We start from the raw sequence: 16,484 nt of genomic DNA on the forward strand, positions 1-16,484 counted from the left end.
ACTATTAATGGTAGACTAGCTAAGAATATTTCCATCCTTTTAGGAAACACCTTAGACATTTTCTCCCTTCTCATGCTAATATAAAAATCAAGTGTGATTATACAGTCTATTGCCTTATTCTTGTAAATTCAACTTTGTACTTCTCATTTAAAAAAAAAAGACTTAATAACACTTTATAGAGTATGTCTCCAAAATTATCTAGCTTTTCTTTATCCTTCTATCCTTTATCAGTAAGGTAGCCCAGTATACAGGCTTGCTTCAGTTAAAAAAAAAAAATCCAAGTTTCGGTTTTTTTGAAAGCTTTTATTTGGACAAAGTGGTTCCTTCATTCAAGCAAGGGGAACTGAAAAAATATATATATAAATACTTCTCCCTAGAGAAAAGATAATGTTTCTTCTTCAAAACCTACAGTTACCTAGGCCAGAAAAAAGTTTCTTGATCTTAGCTTTTCATTACTCCCTAAATTCTAAATAACTCTAGAATAGGTAGTTATCTATATTTATAGATGTCATGATTAAAGCAGAGATGATCACATAAAAAGCCCTCTGTTCTCAGTAACATCAAATGCCAAAAAGATATTAGAAATGCTAGATTCTAGTCTACCAGCTGTACAACTCTTCTGCCTTTCTCCTTGTCCTATTTGGAAACAGGAAGCCTTACAGAGTGAGGAGGATCAGCAATAGCTAAGGACCTAAAGACCTCCTTATCCTACAGGAAAAAGGCAGATGGTCCCCAACTGCCCTAGAACAATAGAGGAAAGGAAAAGGAATACATGTGGTGGTCCCAGAAAAATTTCTTCCTCCCCTTCATCCTACAGAAACAATTCTGCATGACAGAGTATGCTGTTTGGTCAGCATTTCACATTATGGGTTATGGAGCCCACTAAGGGCAAGGCACTCCTAGTCCAAACATGCTGTTTCAATGCATATAAATAAAAACACACCAGAAGTGAAACCACACCTACTTTTTAAAAAGGATTCACTAAATTAAGTTTAACAACCACCTTCAGTCCCACCTGATCATCACAGTAAAACAATCTACCATTGCTTTCTCTCCTACCCTTCCTCTAAGCTTGAGCTAGCCTTCAAGTCTGTACTCAACTAAAGCACAATCCCAATTAAAGACTCACATTTTACCTCTTTTATAAAAGTCAAACTCAACTAAATGAGAAATAGAAAGAAGAAAATGGAGGAAATACAGGTTTCTGAAGACATACAGACCTGGCTTTGAAAGTAACCTGTGCCATTTCTGCCACCATTAACTGTAAAACTTTGGACAAGTTATTTGGATTACTCGTCTTCAGTTTTTTCCATAAAGTCTTTGAGAGGATTAGTTGAGATAATCCCCAGTGCATGGCACATAATTAGCACTTGAATGTTAGTTAATAACAGCAGAGGCATTAGTAACGTCAAAACTACTCCCTCCCAAGTAAAATGTTAAAACTTCAGAAACTCTCTTCAGAATATAAACAGAACGATCTCCAAGTTTTAAATTAAATTATTTAAACTAAAGGAAAAGACCTCCTCTGGTTATAGTATCTCTATAAATATGCCTAAATGAAACGAAAGTAAAATTTCTATATATAAAAAGCAAAGTGAAAATGTTTATTTTCAAGGTCCAATTCAAAAAGCTAAGATGTCTTACAGAGTTCTAGATACCAAAAAGATGGAATATTTTGATATTAGCTCTACTATTTCTCTTAATGTTTATTCTCTCTGAGAAAAATCAAAAGAAAGAATAATGAAAATTATTTTGTTGTTGTTGCTGCTGCTCTTGTTAAAGAAGACAACAAGAAGAGAATATGAGAAGATGCCCATTTTATTGAAATGGCATATAATGTTATCAGCATATTGATTTCAAAAACATAAATATCCTCAGAAGGATTTAAACAATAAACACTTCAGAAAATGCTTTAAAACAACGTAGTTTCCTTCATAGAGAATGAATGCCATTCAAACTGTTTCTCTATAATTTAATGTTGATACAATGATCTACAGTTATGTAAGAGGAAGATCACTTTCATTCATCAGCATCTGAGGGTAAGTCGGCAAATACGGAACTTTCCTCAGAGCTGACAGCCTTTACGAATAAAAAGGGTAAGATATACATAATCTGTACATAAAAGGAATAAAAAGGGGTGCAGTAGGTTCTATGACACAATAATCTCTCAAAAGTTATTTCTAACTAAGTTAAATGCATGTTCATAATAGTTCCTTTCTGATGTGTACAAAGCTCCAATTTCAAAGATCCCAGTTTTGATTTATTGGTATTCTAACTGTATATATGGCCTGGAGGGAAAAATCAAGATACAGTTTTATTAATGTTGGTCTAGAGAAACTTTACTGGGGATAGAAGGAAGGATAGGACTCCTGGAAAGCAGAGATAAAAGAAGTCTGGGGCTCTTCGACAAGAAGGAAGGCAGAGGATAAGTTTTTAGGATACAGGATTACGAAAATGAAATTTTAAGCTTAGAGTAAGATTGCTAAACAGAGGGCAATTCTGTTTACAACAGAAGGTGGGCTAGTTGTAGACAGAGTGTCATTACTCATGTCTCCTAGCAGCCTTCCTGCCTGCCATCTCCAACCCTGCATGCCACGCTTCAGGTCCCCCAAAGAAACACTATCCAAAATAATTCTTCTGCCTGGAATGCCTGTCATTCCTTCACTCACCTGCTGGATGTCACTTTTTTTTTTTTCAACTAAAGTTTAATTCAAGTGTGATCTCTTCTCCAAAGCCTTTCCTGATTCCACTCATTTTCCCACATCATCACTACCTCCTCATCCATATTTGACTGTATTTCTTGAGAGCAGGAACTGTCTTGTTAGCTATTGTATCCATAGGGCTTTGTTGCCCAGTAACTGTTTGCAGAATAAATGAATGAATGAATGCTGAGTAACTAATTATTTTAGAACTTTCTGACCCAATAATCCTATTCTTGGGAAATTTACCTGTATATGGTGGGAAAAAAAACAAGTTCACTAGCAAGAACAGGCCTGAGCCAGAAGAAACATTCCAGTTTTCAGGATAGTGAAACTAGAAAAGTCTAAAAGAAACCAATGATGTTTTGAACTTTTGCCAATGTTACATTATGATACAAAACTTCATAGTTGCAATTTGGGTAACTGTCATTACAGTGCATCTACTCCTCAGCTGTACCTCACATTACAGGAAAAAGTTCAGTACTTTGAACTCATTAACCATGTGGGCTAATATGCAGGACCTGGGGCTCTAGAACACCTTAAAAGAAATACATAAATAAAAATGAAATCCCAGCAATGCAGTCTAAAAAATTCATTCCCTTTGGTGGTAGCTTTAGAAAGTTACTTTTAAAATGGCCTGAAAGGAAATCTCCCAGCAACCTGTACCACACCCCTGCTTCGACATTCTAGCTGGGTTCAGTTTGAACCTGTCTTCCCCATCTCTTCTCCCCAAACTTCTCTCTCATTTTGGGACCTCCATCCCTCAAATAACCTGGACTCACATGTCCCAAACCTATTTCCACCAAGTACTCTATAGCTTAATCAGATTCCTGTCTTTCTTAGTGTGACTTACTGGCCTAGCCAGCAGCCAGTTCTGACATTTGTGCAGCATCATAATGAATGAAGAGAAGTCCTAGTCATTCCAACCTAATGCTGTGACAATTTAACTCAAGTACAATCAAGAGAAATGTCCCTAAGGACCAGATAAGACAAAGCTTTAAAGAGATGGCAATATTTCCATGCGTATTTTCTACGATACTCACTTGGGAGGGCATAAGACTTCTTCAAGAAATTCTTCAATCTTATTTACATCCGTTTTGACCTCATTGTTGAACGTTATAAATGGTGGGTGGGTCCCCGGAGCCAAGTTCTGCAGGTCTGCAGGCTTCCTGTTAGGCAAAATAGTGGTCAGAATCAGGTCATTTTTTTTACTCTGTCTGAGGAGGCAACAATATTTTAAATTCTCAGAGTGGTTCTAAATTTTAAAGTATATAAAAGTGAATCAGAAATCGTATTTTTTCCACTCAGTATGACAGCTGCAGTGGTACTCTAATAAGAAACAAGCCTCCACAAAGCACAACGTTTATGATTAGAAAATTAAGTTTTTGATTTTAACCAAAGACAAAGTCCTTCATTCTCATTCCAGATTTAACTGAGGTACTTATTAGAAATGGTGGTAGAATGAGGGGAAGAAGAGTTGGGAAAGTCAGTCTCTAGTCTCAAGTCTGGCACCAGCTCATTGGGTAAAGATGAGCAAAATAGCTTCTCTAAGCTTCTAAGCTTTTCCCTTTTTTTTTTTTTTTTGTAAAATATGGGAGAAGAGCAGCTGATTCCTACAGTCCTTTTCATAACAGATTCCAAATTCAGATGCTACCTCATTTTGATTTTCCTATAAGTTCAGACTTGATAATGAAAAAGCTGACCAGATTTGACTGTCTAATATCAAAATTACTTCAACATATACAAGATAGCATAAGCAAAAACTAAGTGGCAACAGAAAATGGACAAAATATTACAGTAAATAAGAAAGACTTCAAATATGTATTAGATAAGGATTTTTGTCCGAATTCATTTAAAATGTCATCAAAAAATCAAATAGGTATGGTTCAAAATAAATTGATAAGCCATAGATAAAATAAGTGAACACATGGAAAAATGCCCAAAAATCTAATCATCAAAGAAATTCAAAACTAAAAAATAAAGACATTTTCCTCCTACTAATTAGGAAAACTTGAAAATACACAGAACACTGATAAAGATAGTGAAATTGGTATGCTACCCTATGAAAAAGCACAATGGCTCACCTAAACCCACCAATGAATCCTAGAATCAATAACATAATCAGATATGGTGCGCATCTTAATGATAAAATATGAAGTATACATCAAGAATATGTAGTATTTTTGCCAAAAAAGTTCAACCTGAATCTAAAATCAAGTCTCCTAGGGCAGCTGTCTCTCAAAGTGTGACTGAGGAGACTGTTTCACCAGACGGCCCATGAGGGCAAAACCATAAACATAATATTAAGACATCATTTTCCTTTTTCACTCTTATTCTCTCATGCCTGGATAGTGGAATTTTCCATAAACTATTCAGTGTGTGATGTCACAGGGTAATGCATACAGAAGCAGATATGAGAATTTATCTTTTATTAAGGCAGACATTAGAGATGTACAAAAACGTAAAAGAATGCCAGTCATCACTAATTCTGTTTTGAAGAATATACTTATTTTTAATTAAAAGAACTTTTGTGATATCAAATAATGAGTTCATGATTACTCTATTTAAATCAATTAGTAAATATTTTTAAATTTTTCAGCTTTGCTTTTTAATGTAGTAAAATCAATAATAACTGAAAGCTCCTTGAGGTCCTCAATAATTTAAGAGTATAAAGGAGTCCTGGGACCAAAAAGTTCATTTACAGGAAACATGAGGAGTTACAGGACAAAGTTAAATAATACCTCAAGGAAGCAATCAGCCAAATCCAAAATTTGGGATCTACAGTTCAACTGATTGGATTTCTACCAGTCAATGGCATGGGGATAAAAAGCCACAAATGGAAGCTGGAAGGGACTGTTGTAGATTAAGAAAAAATTAAGAGACACAACAACCAAATATGAATAGAATTTGTTTGGATCCTGATTTAAACAAACCAGCCAGAGATTTTAGAGATAACTGGAGAAACTGGATTATACACTGGGTACTAGAGGTTATAAAGACATTATGGTTAGGTAAGAAAATTTCCATTTTGTTTGGAGATGTACAGTGAACTAATAAGCAGGGGTAAAATGACAGATTCCCAGAATTTGCTTTAAAACATTTCAGGAAAGAAGAAGGAGAAGGAGAAGAAGACAATGACAATGACGACGATGACGGCAAAGACAAAGAAGAAAGGGGACAAAGCAAATGGGGGCAAAATCTTGATAAGGAAACTGAAGTTATCAAGTTATTCTATTTTTGTATGTTTGAAAACCTTCATAATTAAAAAGATGAACTTTAAAAACTTTAAAAAGCAATGATAACTTATTGCTTCAAAGAACTTCCCGCCCTCCTACTACTGCCCTTCCTTCCGTCCCTCCTTACCACAAATGCACATAATTTGAATAAAATAAAGGATATCTTAAAGTGTATCATGAAGGTGAAATACTTTGTCATTAAAATGAATTTTTAAAATAGAGTGTACCCTAAAATCTAAATTCAGCCCAACTTATCAATTTCCCCTGGTCTTACATCCATTCTCTCTCTCGCTTTCTTCCCTCCTCCTCCTACCACTCGCTGCCCCACATACGTCCCCTTCTCTCCCTTAATTTAGGTTCAGAGAGTGCCTCATCTTTCTATTACTACATTCCACTCAATACACAAAGACATTAATTTTCCAAATAGTCCAAATTTTCTATCCAAGTTTTAGAGCCTACCTCCTTCCCCAAGCAAAGAAAAATAAGACTATTTATTAACTTCTTCAATAACCTAAGCTCCAAAAGAGAGCTTTTAAAAGTCAAAATCTGATTTGATTTTCAACTCTGATTCTTTTACTAAGCATTCTTTGGTCAGACAAGGTAAAGTTGAACACAAAATGATTGGAATACATGAAACCTGAGTAAGTCTTCCAGATTCACATTTATTTCAATAGTGAGGTATGCCTATAAGGTTCCAGTACATTTTATAAGTACTCAGTTCCAAATCAGAACTAATCCTGTTCTATTTTTCATTTCACTGGTTTCTTTTGGTTATTCCTTTTTACTCAGCATCCTCTCCACCTGTTCTTTGATCACTAAAGAGTCCTCCACGTCCAAGACCGTAGTCATCTTTCATCTTCAAGTCACCCACTCACATTCTCACTCAGACTCACATTTGTTCCCACTTATATTTTTTTTCCTCTCAATTCAGGAAGACCTTGTACATAATCAAGAATCTAGAAACCCTAACAGTTTAGGGTTTATACATTTATTTTCAAATCCTTTTAATTAAAGTACCATCAGTTACAATGTGTCAATTTCTGGTGTACAGCACAATGTCCCACTCATGCATATACATACATATATTCATTTTCATATTTTTTTCATTAAAGGTTATTACAAGATATTGAACACAGTTCCCTGTGTGATACAGTAGAAACTTTAAAATCTATTTTTATACAGTGGCTAATATTTGTAAATCTCAAACTCCCAAATTTATCCCTTCCCACCCCCTTTCCCGGATAATATTGTTTACTATGTCTGCTAGTCTGTTTCTGTTTTGTAGATGAGTTCATAATGTCCTTTTTTTCTTTTTTTAGGTTTCAAATGTGAGTGATCTCATATGGTATTTTTCTTTCTATTTCTGGTTGACTTCACTTAGAATAACGATCTCTAGATCCATTCATATTGCCGCAAAGGGCATTGTTTTATTATTTTTATGGCTAAGTAGTATTCCATTGTATAAATATACCACATCTTCTTTATCAAGTCATCTGTCGATGGACATTTAGGCTGTTTCCATGACTTGGCTATTGTAAATAGTGCTGCTATGCACATTGGGGTGCTGGTGTCTTTTTGAATTAGGGCTCCTTCTAGATATCTGCCCAGGAGTGGGATTACTGGGTCATATGGTAAGTCTATTCCTAGTCTTTTGAAGAATCTCCGTACTGTTTGCCACAATTGCTGCACCAAACTGCATTTCCACCAGCAGTGTAGGAGGGTTCCCTTTTCTCCACACCCTCTCCAGCATTTATCATTTGTTGACTTTTGAATGATGGCCATTTTGACTGGTGTGAGGTGATACTTCATTGTAGCTCTGATTTACATTTCTCTGATAATTAGCAATTTGGAGCCTTTTTTCATGTACCTATTGGCCATTTGTATGCCTTCACTGGAGAATTGCTTGTTTAGGTCTTCTGCCCATTTTTGGATTGGGTTGTTTGGCTTTTTGTTATTAAGTTATATGAGCTGTTTACATATTCTGGAAATTAAGCCTTTTGCAGTCACATTATTTGCAAATATTTTCTCCCATTCCGTATGTTGTTATTTTGTTTTGTTTATGGTTTATTTTGCTGTTAAAAGCTTATAAGTTTAATTAGGTCCCATTTGTTTATTTTTGCTCTGATTTCTATTGCCTGGGTAGACTGACATAGAAGAACACTGCTAAGATTGATGTCAGAGAATGTTTTGCCTATGTTTTCTTCTAGGAGACTTACTGTGTCTTGTCTTACAGTTAAGTCTTTAAGCCACTTTGAGTTTGTTTTTGTGTATGGAGTGAGAGTGTTCTAACTTCACTGATTTACATTCTGCTAGCCAGTTTTCCCAACGCTACTTGCTAAAGAGACTGTCTTTTCTCCATTGTATATTCTTGCCTCCTTTGTCAAAGATTAATTGACCATAGGTCTGTGGGTTTATTTCTGGGCTCTCTATTCTGTTCCATTGATCCGCATGTCCGTTTTTATGCTAATACCACAGTTCTGTCAAATCCTAACATTTTAAAGTTAAAAAGGTAACACAAAGGTAAGAAAGAACAACAGAATCTCACAGCAAGTAGGGCTAATAAAATTGTAGAAAATATACAAGAAAAAGAGAACACACTACATCTCCCATTAATACTAGTGATGAATAAGAATGTTCTTTAATCTTGTCATATACAAATTATGATCACCTGGAAAAGACTTACCTTATTCCAAAGTTAAAAAACATATCCAGCAACATTTTTATGATTAACAAACAGTCCATTAATGCCTAAGTATAAGGCATTAATGAATAGGGTAGAGTTAGGTAAAGGAGAAGAAAGAGATCAATGCTTTAAAATAACCCACTGGGGGCGGGTGGCAAAATAAATAGCTATTATTTCTATAATAAATTATGACAGCTTTTAAGTTCTCCAAACAAAAATATTTATGAGAGCAGGAATAAAGTTAGCATGGTAAAGAAGAAAGAACCAAAGACTGAATAAAAAGAACCTGGTTAAAGTCCCAAATTGAATAGTTCTGCCATTCACCAGATATAAGACTAAGTAAATCACAACCTCTGTGGGTCTGGATTTCCTCATCTGTACTATGAATATAAAACTTGTTTTGCTGGTAAAGACTAAATCAAATAATGGGTGTGAAAGTGAACTAAAATTTATGCAAGCAATGAAATTGACAGTTTTAAACTCTATGATGGTGCAAAACTGGTTATCTAGCATTAACTGGTAATAAGAAATCTAATTAATAAAGAGGCGTTTAAGTAAAGTGAAACCAGGCATATGCTTACCAATTTTCCCCTTAATATTAATGACTAGTGAATAGTCCACCTTGTTTCTGCTAAAGGCTTATAGATTTAAAAATTTTTTAAAGGTGATGAAACTATTCTCCAGGATTAACTGTTGAGATGAAGGACAATCATGTTAGGTCCTTACTTCAAGCAAAACTAGATTTGAGAAGAGACTTTAATGCTTCTAAACAGATTAGCAGACTACAAATAAACGGAGAAGTTGTAAGCACTGAAGTGACTCACTTAGAAGCTATTATCAAGTCAGCAACCAGATAGAATCAAAGATTCTTCAACTTCAAGTCCTCACCTGGCACTGTAAGGTCTCAGGTGTTTTGATGGCCCCACAAAGGCTCATTTTTACAGATGCTTCACAGAACCTTAACATTTCAGGAACTGCAGTGTCAGAGAAATGAAACTGACAGACAAATGACTAAAAATTTCAGGACATCTTTGGTTTATTTCATAAAAGGCTTCAATAAACATTCAATAATTCATTTAAACTCATTCAAATATTTATCTTAAGTGATATCTAGAAAAAGCAAAGGGCATAGAATTCATGCTTTGAGCTGAGAACATGGCTGTTCTTCAATGTTGCTTTTTTTTTTACCATCACTTACCAGAGTAGACTTTTTTTTTCATATAGTAGTCTTTTATTTAGACAAAAAAATTACTCTGTTATCTCCCGTTTTGTTTCTAGATGAAGAAAAGGAAATGAATAAAGAGAAACAAACTAAAACAAGAAACAGAAAGAGAGTGAAAGAAAGGAATGAAAAGGAGGCGCCTTACAGAGGAGCTAATACTTTAAGCAACTTAAGTAGCTTAACTTCAATTAAAATTTAATTCAGTACAAACAATTGGAGGCCCTCCGGCTGGTGGCTCAGTTCCAGCTGCTTGGTATGAAATGAGTATAGCACAGCCACAGACACTGGAGCTGGTTCTTAAAAATGACCTATCTGTAACTAGTTGACTCACTCTCATTCAGTGGGAGAAAAAAAATACCAAGTATGTAGAACCTGTCCTTTAACTGAATTTCCTTTTAAAGGTGCTGATTTTCAAAGCATAACATTAATCCACACAAATCAAGAGAATGCTGGAAACTATGTGGCAAATGAGCCAAAAAAAAGGTTAATATCACAAATTTTTTGTTTCAGAACACTTTACTCCTATTAATTATTCTTCACTAGGTTTGCTATGTTCTAATACTAAAGTCACTAACTAAATGATTGACACATGGACAACAAAGACACACACTAAGATCCCAGTTACAAGGTATTTGTCTATATGTCCCAGTTCAACCAGTTAAAGGATTTTATTTATTTTGATTAAATGCGGTATACTGCTAATCTATCTACTATAATGTAAATTTATGATGCAATAATTTTAAAACAAAATAGCACCTATGAAAATGTTTCAAATACAGCTTCTATAATTCTTAACAGATTGTATTAACAGTGTATAAGCAGTTTATAAGTTTATATAGATAATAGGTTTAGGAAAACATTCACTAACAATCCATTTTTCTAATTCAGGTCTTAGTAGCCTCAACAGGATTTTTTACCTTTGAAAACATCTTGAAAAAGAACATAAAGACATGTGACAGCTAAGTTCTCCCTCTCTGCCTTTGTCTCTCTGTCTCTCTCTGTCATACACACACACACACACACACACACACACACAGTATGCATGTGATTCAGAATATATTCATGAGACACATATCTTGAATCGCAGGATTGTTCTAACAGGGACTTTATGTAGGTCAAGTCAACTTTACCAACAGGAAGAATGGAGTCTGTACTTTCCTGACTAACCAGTAGCAGGAAATGAATGATTTCTCTAAAAAGTCGATCTGTTCCACTCCATTTAGTCTCTCTGTATGTTTTATTCATGCTGCTGTTTACTGAAGATGTATACATGGAACTCAAAGTGATCTCTCAACTTGCTGAAGACTATTTTCAGAAGCGGGGAGCCACAGAGACATGATAACGGAAGAATCTATTTAGATATCAGGTTTTGTTCTGAGTTTATGACTCTTTTTAAGCTATACGGAACTATCAGTTATATAGTTCCATTGAAACATTTTAAACTGTTACAAAATTATTAAAGTTTAAACTAACATAATAATCTTTCAAAATTTTATGCCATTATTATGGCAATTTACACATGGGTCTGACTCACACAGTATGTGACAAATGCTATGTTGACATCTGAAGCAGAATGAAATCATTGGTGATGACACAAAGGATGAGACAGTTTCAATGTTTAAGGTGGGAATGGGAAAATGAAAACATGCCTTTCCCAGACTTTTAAAGTGGTCTTCTCCGATTTCTTTATTTTTCTCAGAGAATACCATAGAGGAGGAATTTCATTCATCACTGGTAATACAGAAGATACCACTGCTTTTACAATAAAAAGATAATTTCTTAAAGTTATCATTTCTACTCTCATTTCTCAAAACCAGAAAAGTTTACCCATAACAACTATGTGACAAAACATGACCACACTGAGCTATATCCAAGTCAGTGTCTGTGTGTCTGTCTGTTTCTCTTTCTCTCTCATATTACTAATTTCATGCTTTCATCTTTCTCTTCCCCCAACCTCTCTCTTCGGCTTATCTGTGCTCTAATGATGCTGGTCTCTGATTTAGGAACTTCTGAGCATAATGAATCACCACCACAAACCTGTCAACCAGAAAGGCCCTATAAAAAAGCGTAATAAAATAATGAATTCTATTCAAGAACAGGTCTGAAAACGGTTTGATAAAGAGTAGTAAAAAGTACCCTGAACCATGTTTAGTACATAGTAGACACTGAAGAATGTTAGTTTATTTTTCCTTTCATTCTTCCTGAATTTAAAAGTAAGGTAAATGACCTCCAAGAAAATGAGGCAGCTTGCCTAAGGTCCTGGGGAAATCAAGGACAAGGCTCTCTCCGCACAGAACCGGGTCTCTACCCTTAACACCTTCTATTATGCCCTGGTTGCTCCCAACTTGATGACATGTGGTAACATCTTGAAATGTGCCCTGCATTTTAATATTTTCACTTATATCTACCTGAATCTTTTGTTCAAATGGCAGTTGATATAAACCTAAATTCCTTCTGAAGCCTGAGAACTTTTTTTTTAATCTAAAAGTTCTATAATATAATTGCAGCATAAACAGAAAATTAGGTTTAGAAATTAATCCCACAAAAGCATTAAGGCAGCACTGGCAGACAAGCAATGGGAGGTTGTTCCAAACCTCACAGCGGCACGTGAATACCACCAGCACGGTCATTAGCACCTACTGAGATTCAGAGAGAACGTGTCACAGTGCCAGAACTAGAAACTGGTTTGTTCTCATGGATGAAATATCACGTAACAATCATTTTCTCAGAGCACAGAGTGGGTTTCTAAATAGCTCTCCGTTGAATTCTATTGCTCTCCACCAATCTGTTCTGGGATCAGTACTTTACACCAAGGAATTAGGCAATGATCAGGAAAAGCAGAACAATAAGCACTATAGGCATTTTCTCCCCTACACTTTCTAAAAACAGTCATATTTCAAGTTTTAAAGTTAAGACTGTATTATAAAAGGTACTTTTTACTACAGGATGTCTTATTCCTCTTTGAGAACGTTTTAATTTATACTGATATTTCAGACAGTGTTCAGTCACTCTTGGGATACCTTCTCTTTGAAATCTTACTTAAGACTATATATAAGGGTGGGAAGGGATAGACTGGGATTTCAAAATTGTAGAACAGATAAACAAGATTACACTGTATAGCACAGGGAAATATACACAAAATGTTATGATAACTCACAGAGAAAAAAATGTGACAATGAGTGTGTATATGTCCATGAATGACTGAAAAATTGTGCTGAACACTGGAATTTGACACAACATTGTAAAATGATTATAAATCAATAAAAAATGTTTAAAAAAAAGACTATATATAAGTGTTTAAACTCATAGAAAAGGTCTGGAAGGATGATAAAGACCAAACCAAAATTCAGTTATCCCTGTGAAGGGGAAGCTGATGACCAAGGGTTGGGGATGGAGGAGACTCATTATCACGTACTACTTAATACACTTTGAATTGCCCTTAAGAAGAGTTTTTTTAGATGTACTTCAGCATCCTAAAGAAAGCTAAAGAATATAGACTCCTCCATTAAGTGCTCTCTGCTGACTTCACACAAAGTCCTAGGAAATAAACATACACCTTTTTGAGTGATAATATTTTCTAATTAGGAGGCCCTGAATCTTTCATCTTACTTTCCTTATGTCATTTTTTACATGTGGGATACATTACTCTTAAACATATACAAATCCTAAAAAACAAACAAACAAAAAACCATATACAAATCCTCAAAGATCAATGAACTTCCAGGAATAATGCCTTTAAAAGTATGTAAATGAAAAGTGAAACAGATGACTTAGAAAGAGTCATAAATAGTTCATTTCCTTTTCTGAACTAGATTCCCACCATTTATGGTGCTATTACTGGTATGTACCACAATCAAGCACTGTATTGAGCTGTTCAAAGAAGGCTTTTTCGAAGCATGGCAGTCAACTCACTTGCTCCAAGCCAAAAATGGAATAGGAGAAATCCATATTTTAAGACACAGTAAGGGTGTGTGCCTGGCGGCAGGTTTATTTTTAGCAGTTATGTTGGGAAACTCCCTTTGTGAATTCAAGTAGGAAAAAAACAGTAACAGAAGGGCAACTACATGAATTATTTCATTCTTACAATAGCTTTGTCCAATATCCACTAGATATGTCTTTTGAAAGAACCTGTAGTTTTAATTCTTACAATCTCCAAAGGCTTACCTCTACATTCATAGATATAACTAAAGGAGTTCCTGGAAGATTTCATGGCTTATTTTTATCAATTTATTTAATCAATAAATAAATTTTAAGTATGCAAAATCTCAAATAAGTGCAGTAAGCAAAAAATAATTTTAAGAAACTGACAGGGGTCCCAGAGAATGCTAACTGAGAACTGGGAATGGGACTACAACTCTCCGATTATTCTCACTTTGTGATGCCCAGAGGGATAACATACATGAAATGAATTCTGCCATCCATCAAGTGATAGCCTATCAATATTTTTCTTGGAAACTGTTCATGACTGATATGCTTAAAAAATCAGCAGCAAACCATGTTGTGGCATTTGTGTCAAGAGGAATACATTTCTGCTGTTGAATCCTAGATTTTCTGTTGGTATAAATGTTCTTAACCCTTGGTTTAAATCTTTTTTTTTTTTAAAGTATGAATGTCCTTTGCCTCAGACTGATTTGCTATGGAAAAACAAGTTCCTGAGTAAAAAAGCTTACCACCTGTCAGGGCTCTTAGCCCTCTCCACCTCAGTCTATGGAGAGAAAAAAGTTAGAAACAACTGTTTAACTAGCAAGAACAATCACGGGGCTATAGATAATTGTTCTTATTCTATAATTATATTTAACCAAATACAGTTAAAATCGTATTATAGAAAACTCCTATTATTCCCTGAAAAGTAGATTAAATCAAAATAGACCATAGTAACGTCCAGCTTCCTAAAATCCCACTGTTGACTTTAAAGATACAGATTATACAGGTCACAAGTTTATTAGCACATTTGAGAAGGCATTTGCTTAGAAAGTTCTTCACAGCTCCATTTTTATCCTAGAAAGTCAAAGATTTCACTGCATCCACAATAAAACTTAGCTCCTGGTGCTGCTCTTGAAATATAAGGTGAACATACAATAAGTTCCTAAAAAGACTGAGTATGCAATGTTAGTATGCAACATACTAACATTGTAAATTATCCATAATACTTAATATGAGTTAAACGTGTACATAAATCAGCTGAACTTTAATAGAGTATATTTTGTTTAGTGAACATATGCAAGCAAAGTGAGAGAATCAAACTGAAAACAGTAAAGTACACACTCAGTTTAAGTTGATCCTCAACTGCCACCAAGTCTTACCTTTTCAGGTCAACAGTTGTGACACTAAACACAACTCCTTTAAGCCAAAGAATCATGAAGAGCCTCTGGGAAAAGGGACAGTTTCCTATGCTTTCACCATCACTGCCAGCCTGGGAAACAGAAATAAACATTTAAAAACAAGGTCAAAGTGATGATAATACTCAAAACATATTTCTGAATGCTAATTAAGGATACTAGAAGACAGGAAAAGTTGCATTATGGAAGGAAGGGTGGAAATTCAGGTGTTTATTATTTGACTTGCATTTGCCTCTCTCTTTTCTTAAAAATGCCCAGACTAGTACAGCACTGACCAAGAGAACTTTTTGCAATGATAGAAATTATATTACACTGTCCAGCATGGTAGTCACTTGTGATACGAGTACATTAAATATGGCTAGTTTGACAGAATTGAATTTTTAATTTTACTTATTTTTAATTAATTCAAATTCAAATAGCCACATATGGCTAATGGCTACCAAATTGGACAGCACAGGTCTAATCAATCCTTACGGGGTACATATATTCTTGCCTTGGGGCAAAGACAAAGTCTATCCTAGGTTTTATGAAATGTAAGTCATTTCTTTTTCTATAAGACAGTATTCTTTATAAGGCAACATAAAAAGGAAAACTTGTGCCTGTCTCTGAAGAATAAAGTAATCGCCAACATCCCTTGCATTTAAAAGTGATTAATTATAAAAATCCCATATCCTGTTTTTACACATTGTTCAGAGCAGCAAAATAACAAAAGATATCTTTATAATAAATCATTTGTAATCTGACTTAATGAATGGAGCCGTTGGCTCCCCTGAGTTCAATGATGAAGTAGAATTTTCCTAAAAAATCAGAGTGGGGCAAATCTTTAATTCCATCATATGTGCCCCCAGTTTAAAAAGCAGGGCGGGGGGAAGCAGGAAATGAGAAAAAGAGCCAGCACACTGGAAGAGAACATTCTGACACTTATTAGCAGCCAACACAGTCCTCTTCATCATGAAGTTTATGGACAGAGCCAGAAAGTAACTTTAAGCAAGTTATTCAAAGACGCTGGTAAAAGAACTGTTTATTATCCTAAAGTAACTCTCAAAAACTTCAGAAGCCATTTCAGTAAAATATTACATTAGTAAAGTCATTAATTCCTAAAGTAAAGTCATTAATTCCTAAACTAATGAGAAAATGGAGGGGAGTTTCTAAAAAAGCAAAAGCAGTTACCTGACTAAACATAATGTAACCAACAAAATACATGGGCATATAAGATGTCAGGACCCTACTCTAATCAGACAGCATGGGATAGTTACAACTGATCTTGGTTCAAAAAAAATTTTTTTATTCTTTATCAGTAACAAA

The 16,484-nt window shown here is 34.8% G+C and overlaps 1 protein-coding gene across 1 annotated transcript in view; it reads right to left on the minus strand.

Moving 5' to 3' along the window:
* Positions 1-16,484, minus strand: part of CLIC4 (chloride intracellular channel 4) — a 61,856-nt gene that overhangs the window by 13,907 nt on the left and 31,465 nt on the right. Inside the window, exons 2-3 of the mRNA XM_031683836.2 lie at positions 15,144-15,253; positions 3,743-3,868 (exon numbers count right to left, since the gene is read on the minus strand). Coding sequence (XP_031539696.1) covers positions 3,743-3,868; positions 15,144-15,253 — 236 coding nt within the window. The remainder of the gene's footprint in view (positions 1-3,742; positions 3,869-15,143; positions 15,254-16,484) is intronic.

The sequence above is a fragment of the Vicugna pacos genome, chromosome 13 (genome assembly GCF_048564905.1).
Source record: "Vicugna pacos chromosome 13, VicPac4, whole genome shotgun sequence".
Lineage (NCBI taxonomy): Eukaryota > Metazoa > Chordata > Mammalia > Artiodactyla > Camelidae > Vicugna > Vicugna pacos.